The 13293-nt window shown below is 46.0% G+C and overlaps 5 protein-coding genes across 5 annotated transcripts; 4 read left to right on the forward strand and 1 right to left on the reverse strand.

Annotated features, from left to right (window-relative positions):
* Positions 1 to 210: 210 nt before the first annotated feature.
* Positions 211 to 2274, reverse strand: TSTA_015050 (uncharacterized protein; the record flags this gene model as incomplete). The annotated part of the gene is made up of 2 exons (XM_002483605.1): positions 211 to 901; positions 1186 to 2274. The coding sequence occupies 2 exons, from the start codon at positions 2272 to 2274 to the stop codon at positions 560 to 562; spliced, it is 1431 nt and encodes a 476-aa protein (XP_002483650.1). The 3' UTR covers positions 211 to 559.
* A 758-nt stretch (positions 2275 to 3032) lies between these two features.
* Positions 3033 to 4441, forward strand: TSTA_015060 (oxidoreductase, putative; the record flags this gene model as incomplete). The annotated part of the gene is made up of 2 exons (XM_002483606.1): positions 3033 to 3636; positions 3701 to 4441. 2 exons carry the CDS (start codon positions 3033 to 3035, stop codon positions 4231 to 4233), a joined length of 1137 nt encoding a protein of 378 aa, XP_002483651.1. The 3' UTR covers positions 4234 to 4441.
* A 1845-nt stretch (positions 4442 to 6286) lies between these two features.
* TSTA_015070 (uncharacterized protein) lies at positions 6287 to 7963 on the forward strand. The gene is made up of 2 exons (XM_002483607.1): positions 6287 to 6440; positions 6532 to 7963. The coding sequence occupies exon 2, from the start codon at positions 6651 to 6653 to the stop codon at positions 7641 to 7643; it is 993 nt and encodes a 330-aa protein (XP_002483652.1). The 5' UTR covers positions 6287 to 6440; positions 6532 to 6650; the 3' UTR covers positions 7644 to 7963.
* Positions 7964 to 8189: 226 nt separating this feature from the next.
* Positions 8190 to 9600, forward strand: TSTA_015080 (mannose-6-phosphate isomerase, class I; the record flags this gene model as incomplete). Its single annotated transcript, XM_002483608.1, has 5 exons — positions 8190 to 8231; positions 8292 to 8396; positions 8470 to 8613; positions 8663 to 8993; positions 9050 to 9600. 5 exons carry the CDS (start codon positions 8190 to 8192, stop codon positions 9598 to 9600), a joined length of 1173 nt encoding a protein of 390 aa, XP_002483653.1.
* Positions 9601 to 11375: 1775 nt separating this feature from the next.
* Positions 11376 to 13034, forward strand: TSTA_015090 (uncharacterized protein). The gene is made up of 2 exons (XM_002483609.1): positions 11376 to 11875; positions 11958 to 13034. The coding sequence occupies exons 1-2, from the start codon at positions 11626 to 11628 to the stop codon at positions 12536 to 12538; spliced, it is 831 nt and encodes a 276-aa protein (XP_002483654.1). The 5' UTR covers positions 11376 to 11625; the 3' UTR covers positions 12539 to 13034.
* Positions 13035 to 13293: the final 259 nt, after the last annotated feature.

Here is a 13293-nt window from a genome sequence, read left to right on the forward strand (position 1 = left end):
CTCTCTCCATGTTGGATAGTGTGCATGTATGTGTGCATATGTGCTACCATAAATCACGCTTTCAAGGTCGTGTGTGGACATGGGTGCAATTGGACGTGCATTTCGCTGCTCGCTGCCTGTATAGCCAAAAATCTATTAACAAGCACTATTATCGGAGTATCGGTAGTATCGAATTATCTGTGCGCTGATTCAGCTGTCACTGACTCAGTGACTCGGATTCGAGGAATGAAACGATCCAGAAGCCGTATGGGGGTCCACCATATCCACATAAGAAAGGGAGATCGTACAGCGCCGTACACAGGTGGCTAGGATTGGGCAATGTACACACAAGGATATTTTGGACTGCAGGACATAAAAAGCACCCTACGCAATGGCTCTCCGCAACACTCTGATGTTTTCATGAACACAGCGTATCACCAATGACGCTGCTTCATGCTGCCAGATGCCAATAATCTGGCATCCGACACTCCCAAGTATCATATTCGCCTGGACTCGCTGGAAGAGAAGGAGGAGAATGAGTACTTTCCCAGGCGAGTAGCCAGGTAGCCTCCATACAAGCCTACCACACTTCGCTCATACCAGGCTGCGTCCGTCTCTGTTGGAAAGGAATGACCATCCATAGCAAAGAGCCGAGTGAATCCAAACCCTCACACCAGGCGAAAGCATCTGGCACAAGATCAAACCTTGGGTCCGTTTCCAACAATATCTTCAGAGACCCTCCCTCAGTCAGCTCCATCAAGTCCGCTATTGTCAAGGCCCTCTTCGCCTTGCGTTGAGAAATGTCCTTTTCATACTCCGTACGCCAGGTGAAGTTAGTGTTTGCCTCCCACAGATCTCTTGATGCCGGGAGTGGGATATTGTCGAACCTTGCATTGCATTTCGAGCGATATTTGATCCTTTGCTGTTCTAAAAGGCCCTCAAGAAGGAGATCAACGATCAGGAGTACGATCATTGTCCTGCAGCAGTACATATCGAAAGTCAGAAAACTAGACGGTAATGCAAGTGGGAAGAGTGTCAATCTGACCTCCTCATGCTCTCTTCATGAACCCATTGCTGTCGTGTGGGTATCCCATAGAGATTATCGATGATTACTTTGTTTCTTTTCCCAGCGCTTACGGAAATACTCTAGTCCATGATTAACCAAAAACGTGAAAATTTGCAGCCGCGACGTCAATTCGAACTCACAATGACGCTGCTCAAGAGATTGTGTGCTCCATTGGCCTCACTTGTTTCAACATCCAGAGCTTGAAGGAGGGTGTAGATTGTCATCGCTTGAAAAGCGACTAGTTGTTGATACACATCATAATTTTCGTGCTGAATTGTATAAGAACTAATTAACATCCGGATAAGTAGCACGGGCTTGACAGCTCTCACCTCACGATGCAGTCTATCGGATTCAGCATATATTGCCTTCCAGACAAAGTCAGCGTTCTGTGGCGTCCGAGAATAGAACATGTTCACCAGCCCAACACATATTGCCAAGTCCCGCGGAAGACATTGATGCATTTTGTTCTTTACACAGTCAAATGCCAGCTCTTCATGCATCTGACATGGCGCACAGATGAATGGCGGCAGACGATCGCCTTGAATCATCATCTTGGGATAGCTTGTCAGCTGTCCTAGAACAATACTGCTTGCTAGGCAATGTTTGATTGCGTTTCGCCTCTGGAAGGTCCCGCGACGCGAAGGTAACTGAAGTGGCATCTCCTGGACATTAAGTACAGGGCTTGGCAACATTGTCCTCTCTAAAGACCACGTTCCTGGATCGTTTAGACGGCCGCCCATCATCTGAATCGTATCAGCCCTGGATACCATTGTCTCTATTCCCGGAGATCCCTGTGCATTAGTATATGCGGGAAACGTAGTTGACTCGGTCGACACGCCGAGTAAGTCCGCAGACTTTAGCGTACTGAAAGCTCGCTCAGCATGGGGACTCGCCAAGGTAAAATCTAGCTCGAGATTATCAAACGAGACATCGGTATCCTGGAACAGGGGATGTATGAGGGTCGAGGCCGATGGAGCAGAGATAGTGTCGCGACCCTGTAATTGCATTGCGCTGTCTGGAGGCTCTTCGATTATCCTTGATGGCGTAGAAGGTATTCGAACTGGCCTAGTAGCGGCTGAATGTGCATAAGGGGCTGCATCACCAGCCTTCCAGTCGTAGACGCAGGGCACGCCTCGCTCGGAACAGCGAGAGCAGCTCGGGATTCCCTGATTACATCTCAACTTGGATTGCCTGCATCTCACGCAGGACTTCTTTCTCGAGACTGGCATTGCCAGTAACCATATAGTGTATCTCCCGTCTCAAGCACAAGTCAATAGTTCCGTGCACTTGCTGATTCAGTTGCGGTTGAAATGATCGCGGTCCATCCGACCAAGAAGCCCGCGGAGTTTAGGTGGAGACTCTCGGAATCACAAGTGAGTTGGGGATGAGTTGATAATTTCAGACATATTACTATTGACTCTTGGAATTTTCGTCAAGATAAATGTATGGAAGGTATGTGAACGCTTTCTTCACCACAAGTTATGACAAATATGAGTCCGATTGTTAAAGTAGGGATGGTTGATAATTTTCAATTCGCGCTTTCGCGGCGGACGAAATTTTGGACTTCGGGTGGACCCAGTCTAATGCAGTCAAAGATCGAAATTCACCAACACTAATAGGGTACGAATTATATCAGACGTTAGATGTTGGCCCAATGGAGTCGGAGTCGATCGGATTTCTCTATAATAGCTATAGAAACGACTGCTATCTTCCGACTTCGAATTTTTCGGAAATCTGCCCAGCCTGTAACAGCTGTGAATGACATACACAAAGACGCAGCCTCTTCGGAATTCCGCGGCCTCATGATATACTTGCCATGAAGAAAGTCTCGGAAAAGATGGAGTGTTCATGGAAGCCTTTGTCATATAAAGAGGGAGTTATCGCACAAAGCGTATCCGGCAGCGAATTCAAGAATAACCACATCATTCCACGACGTCCATTAAGTCTTGACCCTTCGTTCCTTCTACGTTTCGATAAATTCTTCAAGATGGCTCCTATCCGTGTTGGAATCATTGGCCTAACTACTGTCATTCCCTCTGGCGAAGGCTACACCCCAGGCAGTTGGGGCCTTGCCCATCTGGCCTGTCTCGCCAACTCTCCGCACTACAAGATTGTGGCCCTGTGCAATTCCACAGTTGAAAAGGCCCACAAGTCAATTGAGCATAACAAACTGGACCCTGTGACCAAAGCATACGGCTCAGCCGAGGAATTAGCCCAGGATCCGGATGTCGACCTCATCATCGTGTCCGTTCACGTCGACAAGCACTATGCCCTCCTGAAACCGGCGCTCCAAAACAAGAAGAGTGTATTTGTTGAGTTTCCTCTTACAGGCTCCTACAAGGAGGCCGAGGAATTGGCAGAGCTTGCTAAACAGGCAGGTGTAAAGTCTGTTGTTGGCGCCCAAGCTCGTGCCAATCCTGCACTCAAGAAAGTCAAGGAGTTGATCAAGTCCGGAGCGATAGGGGATGTTGTTACCACCAGCTGGACAGGTCACTTGATTCTTTCGACCTGGTCTGGAATACCTGAAGCTCTGAAAGATTTCGTGGAGTTGGACGGTGGACCCGGTCGAATCAACATTGGTCTAGGACATGGTACGTATTTGACTCCATCTGACTTTGACGTATGGTTCTCGAATTGAAACTGACTTGGTTCAAGGTCTCGATCCATTTTTGGATACACTCGGCGACTTCAAAGATGTCCAGGCTATCTTCAAAACATACCAAAAGACCACTTCATTGTTCAATTCTACCGGCACGGTGATTGATCCTGCGTACAAAGCCACAGCGCCGGAGTATATCCTTGTCCAAGGTGTGCTAGAAAGTGGAGCCGTGGCATCAATCAATGTACGCAGTACTCCAACTTCAGTCGACGAAGCCGGATTCAGATGGATCATCAGCGGCTCGGAGGGTGAAATTGAATTCACCAGTCCGGCTGGCGGCTATATCCAGGGATCTGGGCCCAATTGCAAGGTACTGCTCAGAAAATGGAAGGGTGGGATGGAAGAAGTTGATTTGAGACGCGATGAGCCGGCTCATGTTACTAATGTTCTTGAGTTTGGCATCAACACGGCTCGTCTATATGAGGCGTTTGCTACCGGGGATGAGGATGGGTATCCGTCGATTGAGTCAGCTCGGAAAGTCCACCATCTAATTGAGAGAATCAAGAAGGTTGCTGTATGGGCACCCTAAAGGGAATGCTTCATAGTGATGCAGATATTTGTGTGGATTGTGCCTTGAACAAGTCGAACACAGAGTAAGAGCATATCCCGGCATCCGGAACTGATGTTGGGGACCTCAGATCTCGTGAAATATTCACATCTATGTTGGTCTACCATTGTTTAGATCTTGATGTATCTAGGTTGCTACTATCTGATAAACATACTATGAACAATCTCAATGTTTAGGCGATCTTGATCGGAATAGACTACGGATAGTATTTGCGGCAAAGTATCCGGGGTCATCCAGAATACCCGGACAATTGAACTCGTATCCGGGTAGATACAGACATGTAGGACAATGTGCCTCCGAGTTAGCCGATCGAGTATAAGGACAATTCTGTACATTAGCATAGAGCCTCGGTCCGGCTGAACTGAGACCGGTAATCATGTTGAAAGATAGGGTGTCAACCAGTCGATGTACACTTTTTTCAGCCTAAATGACTTGTTGCTTGATACTCACATTCGGTTTCAGCACACTACATCTAGGCGCGAACTCAGAATCAAAGAAATTGTTTTCTAATTGGTCCTCGGCCTTGATTCATCTAGAACTAGGTAAATGGCACACAGTTCCCCGAAGGTGGAGAGAGTTTCTTTTTCTTTGTTTGTTTCCCTTCTTCTTTTTGAATATGAAGATATGGAGCGATTTCTTACTCTTCATTGGTCTGCATCTATTTAATATGGAGAGATGCAATCTAGAGCTGTATATCGACGCCTCAGCGCTTAAAAGTCGTTATGTTCAAGTGTTAATTGGTCCGTCAACTATGACCCCTGCCCATCCCCCACTAAGACGAACCCTAGATGTAATCATCCGCTTCACTTGGCGTTAACTTGTCTCATTGATATGGGCAAATCACGATGCTTAAAATCCTTGGCTATTGAGCTGGCTTGATCCTGGCTGATCTACATTCTACATGTCTTGTTCGTGACATACGCGCCTAAAGGACACCGATGAGGATTCTAACATACCTACCTCCGAGATCTGTGCTATGGATGCAATCCGATTGACTCCAAGATCGAGATTCTCTGTTATGATTCGCGGAAAATTTCACTGAAAGACGTTGAATTATGTCCCTCTATAGTCAGCTGGGATTTTTTTCGGGTTGGGCTCCTCGAACGTTGAACTCTTGAAGAACGATTGAAAGACGAGACCACGCTCCGGGTTGACAGATTCCTGCAAGACGATCCCATTAGCGCGTCCATTGCATTGCTTCAGCCTACTGAAATACGGTAAAACTGACTCAGGGACTCCTCATTCATGCAACCGATTTGTCCGCTTGCACGACTGCGCCGCATTTTTGTACGTACAAGAAAGAGTGTGGATAGTCTGTGGAGTCGCTTTTCCTGATTTCAATGCCTGCTCCAGGATATCACCCGACTCCTCTCCCTGGCTGTAATCACCCTCAGTTCGTGCAGAATACCCTGTCTTCTTCACAATGAGCCTAGCAATTTAGATTATGGCACGAGTGATTGTACCGGGATATCGCAAGTTTGCGGGCTTTGTTGTACAGCATCTTTAATATAAGAGAGCGTTAAACAGTCGGCCAATCATCTGCTGTGGTTTGCAAGCTTATGCAGAATTATCTGTTTATAGAAAAATTAATGCAGTATGATAAACCTAGACTTGAAATGGTAAGTTATTTGCAGTTTTTATGACTATAATTAAGGATCTATTTTTACTACCTTGCGTGCACCTAGCCCTATCCGGGAATTAACCTTCATAATTTGTTTCTTAAACTATCCCAAAATGTCTATTTGAAACCCCGGATTCGTAACACTTAGCCCTATTGAGTGTAAATTTATGAAGTACGCTTTTAGAGTAGGGTGTCGATGTACCTACAAGGATCCCAGGCGTCTATCAAGAATTAATTATAATGGATTCTCTCTTTCTTTTATCCTCATGCCAACTCGCCTACGTGCATGTGTAGCCTGTGACAGTTCTTGTCATACTTGGCTTATTTCTCAGCAGCCGTGGAAGCTTGTTTGAAACGAAACGAAAAACAAACTTGTCGGCGCACTTCCTTCTTGAACACCTAACACCCTCCGAGTGATACTTAATCTATTCTCTACCACCCTCCATTATTGTCACATTCCCGACTTGACACATCTACTTGAAATTCGTTCAGGGACCCAACACCGCCGGCTGGTACCGTGCACATCAGCAGGGTGATGAGGACATCTGTATGAATACTTGCTCGTTGGGTTGCTCAGCCTTGGTCATCAGTGGGATATTGACTGTATCCCCGCATTATTCTTTGTTTCTGTGCGATAGATCCGGTCACTTCATCTCAGTTGGCCCCTCGCTGTTCGACCACATTGTTTGATCCGAGTTGCGAGAAGGAAAAAAAAGACCGATATAAGAACTTCCATCGCCATCATCAATACTCAGTTATGGAGAATATCGTGAACACGTCGCTCGACATCATCCGCCGCCACAAAGCTCGGCACCCTCGCCTTCACTCACGCTGGGGCGATGTTGCTATAACGCCTCCAGTCGAAGGAGCCTGGTCCCAGTTCGACAACCCATACATCCGTGACGAGAGAGAGTATGGGCCAGGCTTCATCCCTAGTTTGGATATTAGTAACAAGGAGGTCTTGCTTCTCGAGTCTTCTACCGACGGCTCTGACGATGAGCTGGCAAAAGAAAAGAACATTAAAGAAGGGAGGACGGGAAAAGAAGCAGACTCAAAGGCTATATCAAAAGCCAAGCGATTGACTCGAATCTTACTGCCCTCAAGTGTCAATTCGACCGTAAGGAAGTCTGCCGACAAAGGGAAGGCTAATGATTTCCAATACAGACCCGTGCAACCGGACTATGCACAAGAGGTTGTAGAGAAGATCGACCAGCAGAGCCGACCTCATTTCCGTTATGTGCCCGCCAGTAGGCACTACTTGTATAATTTGAAGAGACATGATATTCGGTTGAGCGATAGCGAAAACACCTATGGTCACTACGATACGGATGATGATGCCGATGACGAGAACGAGATCAAAGAAAAGAGTCGTAGCGGCAGACAGGAACGACAACGGAGTCATTCCTGTGACCCTGACGTTGGCGGCCGGTCATTCGTTGTAACCACGGGGAGACGAAAGCCTCGACCTTTTCGCGGAACACCCCTCGAAACAATAAACAGTCCCACTAGTACTATCTCTCTGTCAGACACCATGTCATCGAGTACTTTGTCACGAAGCTCAGGTCCTCGAGCTAACAGCACCTCTCGGCTTGGAGAGCAGGAACATAGCCCAAGGTGGCACGCCATGCGCCGCCTTGACACCAAGCCTCAGGTAATCACTGTTCAGCGATCAAAGTCTGATGTCAAGAAAGTGAAAAGGCGAACGATGACTCTTGAAATGGTCCGCGATCAGGAAGATCTATGGTACTGAGATAGATTAGCACAGTGCTATATCTGCCCGTCACATCTTTCTTATTTCATTTTTTTCCCTCTTGAGTTGAACTCAAAGTATATCTTGTCTTCCACATAATGAGAGGCGTGTTGTCATGGTGGAATTCTCATTTCCTTCAACTATATTCAGATTGGACGAATTCTTTTGTATGAGGCTTCCCTCTTCTGGAGTTAATAGGTTAGCATGTTAGGCGAACAATCCCTTTCTATTCAAAGTAGAACCTAGGGCTTCCCAGTCCAAGCCCTAATTCCAAGAAAATAAAGAATATTGTGGATGGAATGCCCGATTTTGGTGGCGCGCAACTTTTGCCCATGGATGACGGCATGTGAACGTATGTATGATCCACTCCCGAAGCCCTAACTTGATAACGGGCCTCACCTACCAGACAACATATTCACGCTTTCCTTTTCCTCTGTATATCTCAAATATTGAATTAGTTTCTCAATTCAACTCGTACGCAAGCTGTTACCTATTACTTTGCTTAACGCAGACAGTTTCTGGAAACCATCACATTCCACATCTATCATGGGCGGACAATCTGTCGTCGAGCTTCGTTGCAAATGCAAAGTATGTGAATGTTCTTTCCAATATTAGTCGCCTGGGACTGATTTTTACCTCTTTTGACAGAATGATCCTTGGGGAAAGAAAGGCGAGGATTCCCTTGCTGCCAGGCTCTGCTTCAAACAACCGGGAACAGACTGGAAGATCGATAGTAACCAGACATATTCCGAGGTTCGTAGCGCGTTCGTCCCTTCTATATGCGTTAGGTTCTTCCTTTGAGCCTCGGTGGTGACAAGAATAACAGATGTGGATGGGCACCTATCCCTCCGTCCCATCATACGTCGTAGGAACCGGTGAGACACTCGAAGAGTATTTGAATAAAAATCCGAATCTGGTCGGGGAGAAGATTGTGAAGAAGTTTGGTGGAGGTTTACCTTTCCTACCAAAGGTAAGTATCTCCCCTTATTGTGGCTGCCTCGTTATTGACTTCGGAACAGATATTGTCGATAGACAAGGCCCTTCCTCTACAGATACACCCGGACCGCAACCTCGCTGAACAACTCCATAAGCAAGATCCCGATAAGTTCACGGATACAAACCATAAACCTGAAATTGCGGTTGCACTTTCACAATTCGAGCTTTTTGCCGGTTGGAAGCCGCTCAATGATTTAACACAACTCTTTCGAACTACACCTTTGAAGAAATTCCTGCCAACACCGGACTCCCATTTTAACGACGAAACCCTCAAAATGATAGCACAAAATATTCTCGAAGCTGATGAGAAGACTGTTGCCGATACAATCAGGGAGCTAACCAAGTTGCCCGAAAGTGCATACGGGAAATATTCATATATTCCCAAAATGCTCGAAAGGGTTTCCTCACAGTATTCCGAGTCGACAATGGGACACTTTTCGCGGCCGTGTGCATGAACTACTTGATTCTGCAGTACGGCGAATCAGTTTATGTCCCCGCTGACGGCATGCATGCGTATATATCCGGTAACATCATGGAATGTATGGCTCGATCCGACAACGTGCTCAACACCGGTTTCTGTCCCCGTGCAGACCGTGACAACGTTGCCTTATTCTGTGAAGCTTTTACTGGATGGCCTCATGATCCCGATGAGGCTAGGTTGGGAAGGCATCCTTCAAACAAGGGGCTCAATGGGAAGACCGAGGAGTATGCACCCCCCATTAGCGAGTTCAATGTCCTCGCAACCCATCTCAAGGCCGGCGAGAGGGAAAAGATCAGCCCGATCGATGGTCCGAGTATTCTGTGTGTCACTAGTGGAGAGGGTAAGATGACAGCCAAGGCTAGTGAAGGCAAGTCATACAAACTAAGTGAAGGATCCGTATTCTTTGTGGCATGTGGTGTTGAGCTGGAATTTGAGGCGACTGGTGAGAAACTGGACGTCTTTAGGCCCTATGCGGAGTGAAATTAGAATGCGATATACAATGTCGCTCACTCTTCCTGTGCTCATGCTAGAATAAATACATTGTCATATAGTTCGGTGTACCTGGCAAAATAGATTAGAAATAATGAAATAAATTGTAGCGAATCTGAGAAGCCCTAGTTAGGAGACCACGCCTTATATGAAAGTGTAGGTTCAAGCTTAGATGAGGGTTGACGCATATGAAAAACGGACTAAGCTATTGCTTAAGGTATCTTTTCCCAAACATACCTAGGAAGGTGATAGATACCAGGTCCGTGAACATCTATATGCCTGGCGGATCAATGGACGTGGCAGGCTCTGGTCATCGGGTAATATGCCTGCAGTATTATAACCGTTGGAAACATTGATTCGCACTCTTCCAGGTTGTCCCTTCTATGCGATGGATGGAACTTAGAGCAAGCCAGATATGACCTAGTAATATTCCTGACTCCCGTCAACAATGACCCCGACGCGAGCCTACTTCCTATCTAGGTTTGTAGATATGATAGTTATACTTAGAAAAGCCAAATATAGACTCGTTATACAAGACTACCTATATAGTTCAGCAGAGGATAAAAAGCATAAAACCCCGCGTCTTGACCGCATATTCTCTAGTTTCAATGCCGGTGCTATTAGAAAAGGAAGTTCATATGCTAGTATTTCTATAAAAACACAAGTCAACTGCTTTGGATACGTTACAAACTGCTTGGAGATGGCGTCCCTGCAATATGAGCTTCAAAATAAATGAAACCCTAGTCATTCACGTAGGTAGTGTAGGGAGAAGTAAGCGATTCTTCAAAGACTGTAATCCTGATAGGAGCGGTGTTTCTTGTTAGATTGCTCCTATCTATAGCCCTCCAACTTCTAAATTTGCAATCCTGGTCCTATTTATATGGGCTGTCCCCTCGCTTATGAATTTTCCAGTACTTACCGAACTGATGATCCTTGTTTTCTTCAAGGACAGTAGATAAGTCGTCTGTGGATGATGCATCACCTCTCTACTTCCCAGATGGTACTGCCAACTGAAATGAACCTTTGCAAAACGATAGCCATTTTAGCCCAAGTTATTTAATTTCACTATTTCAGTGTGTTGGCGGAATTGTCTATTCATATCTGCGGGCTAGTCAATCAGACGTCTTCCTATCCAACTCTCAGCCAGAAATAGAATCAATGTGAAGACACGACAGAGGTGCAGAAAGCGATCACGAATCAATAGATTAAATACAATTATAGAAACATTTGTATGCAGCTAATATGATGAAACTAACCGTATCAATATTTAGTCTATAAATTTTCGTGAGCTCCTGTCCAACCATTTCCGTGACGGCTTAGAAGTGGTAACTGAATTAGGGCTTTCAGCGCTTTACAGTGCTTGGCACAGGCTCCTCCAACCACCTCTTTCGCTTCAATAATACCAATGTTCGCTTGCAGAATTCTTCAGGGCTTGAATAAGTAAAGCGTTGAGCTTAGCTACCCATTTTAATGTACGTTGTGGCCAATAAAATATCCGTTTCCGCATCTCATCTATTAATACTTCTCGACTCTCCGGTTTGGGGTTATCTGCCGAGCAGCAAAACCGTCCTAAAGCACCAACACTAGCCGACGTTGAAATCTGCTTGGAAGCTGAGCTTTGACTCGTTTCCGTTGACGTATCTCAAAATAGCCTACTCCGCGCGAGATGAAACTCTCTACCTCCCACGCTAAGGGTGGCCGAGGGATACATAGGCTTTGTGGTCCCCTCTCCCCGCCACATTTTGTATTTTCCCCCCCCTCTGGTAATAGAGGAGTCGAGGAGACAATATTCGACGAATATATGGGCTGGAAGAAAATCTGGGCTTTGCTTGGGAGTGCAGCAACTAGGAACGCCGTGTAACGGCTCGCATTCTATCCCGACTGTACCTCGGTCACGTCACAGTATCAACATCTCATTTTCGACCGAGGGGAACGTTATATGGTACGGTTATGGTATAGAGTCGGCATACAACTCCTCATATCCTCCTCCAACAACACTCGCGTATTGATCCGGCCATGAAACAACATATCAACATATCGCAACCGTCAAGTCAATTGCTGGCTTTGGCTCTGGTCGCCAGCTGGTTGGCTATTACCGTACAGGCTGATAGTAGCCTTGGTACTGATGCTCCGGGCTCATCACCAAATTCAGGCGGGCCATCTACAGCATACAATGACGCAGGTGCCTCGGGCAGCAACGGTGGACTATCAAAGACAGCTCAGATTGCGATTGGTGTTGTCGTAGGGACCATTGGTCTCGGAGCGAGTATGTCCCCTTTGACGCAGACTTTCACCTCATATCCGTTCCTGTAATCCATCATAGAACGTACTAACGCTTGCTTGCGTAGTCATTGGTGGCATAGTGTTCTTCTTCCGAAGAAAGAAGAAATTGGATGAAAAGATCAAACGCTACGAAGCCATCAACGCATATCACAGTGCACAGAGTGATGCCAAACAACAACAAGGGATGTCACTAAGGCAACAACGCTGCCAACGGCAGCGGGAGCGTGACGTCGAGCAAGGGATGCTAGAGATATCTACACTTCCGAAAGACCAAACCCGGGATTCTGTGATGCCCAAATACGACCCGTCATCTTTTCACAGACATCAATATAGCCTAGACTCTACCCGAGGATTGTCGATAGATATGCCGAGAGAACCTTTAATTAGTCACCACCAAAGACAATCGTCATCTATCTCAAATAACATCTGCATCTCATCAATGCCACCCGTCCCACGGCTACAAAAGTCAGCAAGCAAAAGGTCGAAAGGGACAATGGGTTACAACACTCAATCATCTACTGAAAACTCAGGGCAATTACCGAACAATTTGTCAGCATTGGATCAGCAGTCTTCTTCGAACAACCAAACTCTTAAGGGACCAAAAAAGCCAAAGCCGGCATTGACTCGTCTTATCACGAACCTATAGACTGCGCGGATGCAAAGGCTCACTCATTATGACTGTTACACATTTTGCCTTTTTTGCAACGAGCTTGCATCTGCGACCTTCGATGAACGGTTTATAGGGTCCAATTTTCCAACAATACTTCATCGACTGCCTCCCGAGAGTGTTGTGTGATTCGATGGTCAACTAGACCTCTCACTAATACCCATATATGAATACATAAGACCTCCAAAGCACAACCTGGATGAGGATATGGATCCTTTTGAATAACACCTAGGCACACAATTGACATGCCCTTGATACCACTCGGATTGATCATCATCCGACATCATGACCTTGCTCTGCAACATTTGCATCAAACTGCATATTCACATTCTGTTCTTGATTAATACTAGCGATGGCGTATCGGAAATTGAATTTCCTAGAAGGAAGTTAATTACTTATAAGGTTTATGGGCGGTATACTGAAATAAAGTTACCTTTTACTTCTTTTTACCTCCTTTCATGCATACAGTCGTTAGTAGATAATGTCAACGTTGAGCGTAGATGACGATAGTCTTGAACAGTAACAGTAAATGTACATGTACGTCGATGGACGAGTATTTTATCTGAGGGAAAATTAAACGAGCTCTAGGCATGATTCAGAACTTCTATTCGCTTCGAGCCAATTCGAACATTTTTGTAGGGCTAAGTTCGATATATACGTAGGGTTAGGGTTGACGCTCAGGAGTCAATTCATCAATTCTGGAGAATTCTGCGCTCTTCATTCTTCTCTGTTCC

Source organism: Talaromyces stipitatus, genomic scaffold (assembly GCF_000003125.1).
Source record: "Talaromyces stipitatus ATCC 10500 scf_1105507295549 genomic scaffold, whole genome shotgun sequence".
In the NCBI taxonomy this organism is placed as follows: domain Eukaryota; kingdom Fungi; phylum Ascomycota; class Eurotiomycetes; order Eurotiales; family Trichocomaceae; genus Talaromyces; species Talaromyces stipitatus.

Coding starts and splice junctions, on each gene's coding strand:
- TSTA_015070 (XM_002483607.1), top strand. CDS start 6,651: ATGGAGAATATCGTGAACACGTCGCTCGACATCATCCGCCGCCACAAA.
- TSTA_015090 (XM_002483609.1), top strand. CDS start 11,626: ATGAAACAACATATCAACATATCGCAACCGTCAAGTCAATTGCTGGCT. Junction 11,876..11,957: donor GACCATTGGTCTCGGAGCGA/GTATGTCCCCTT, acceptor TTGCTTGCGTAG/TCATTGGTGGCATAGTGTTC.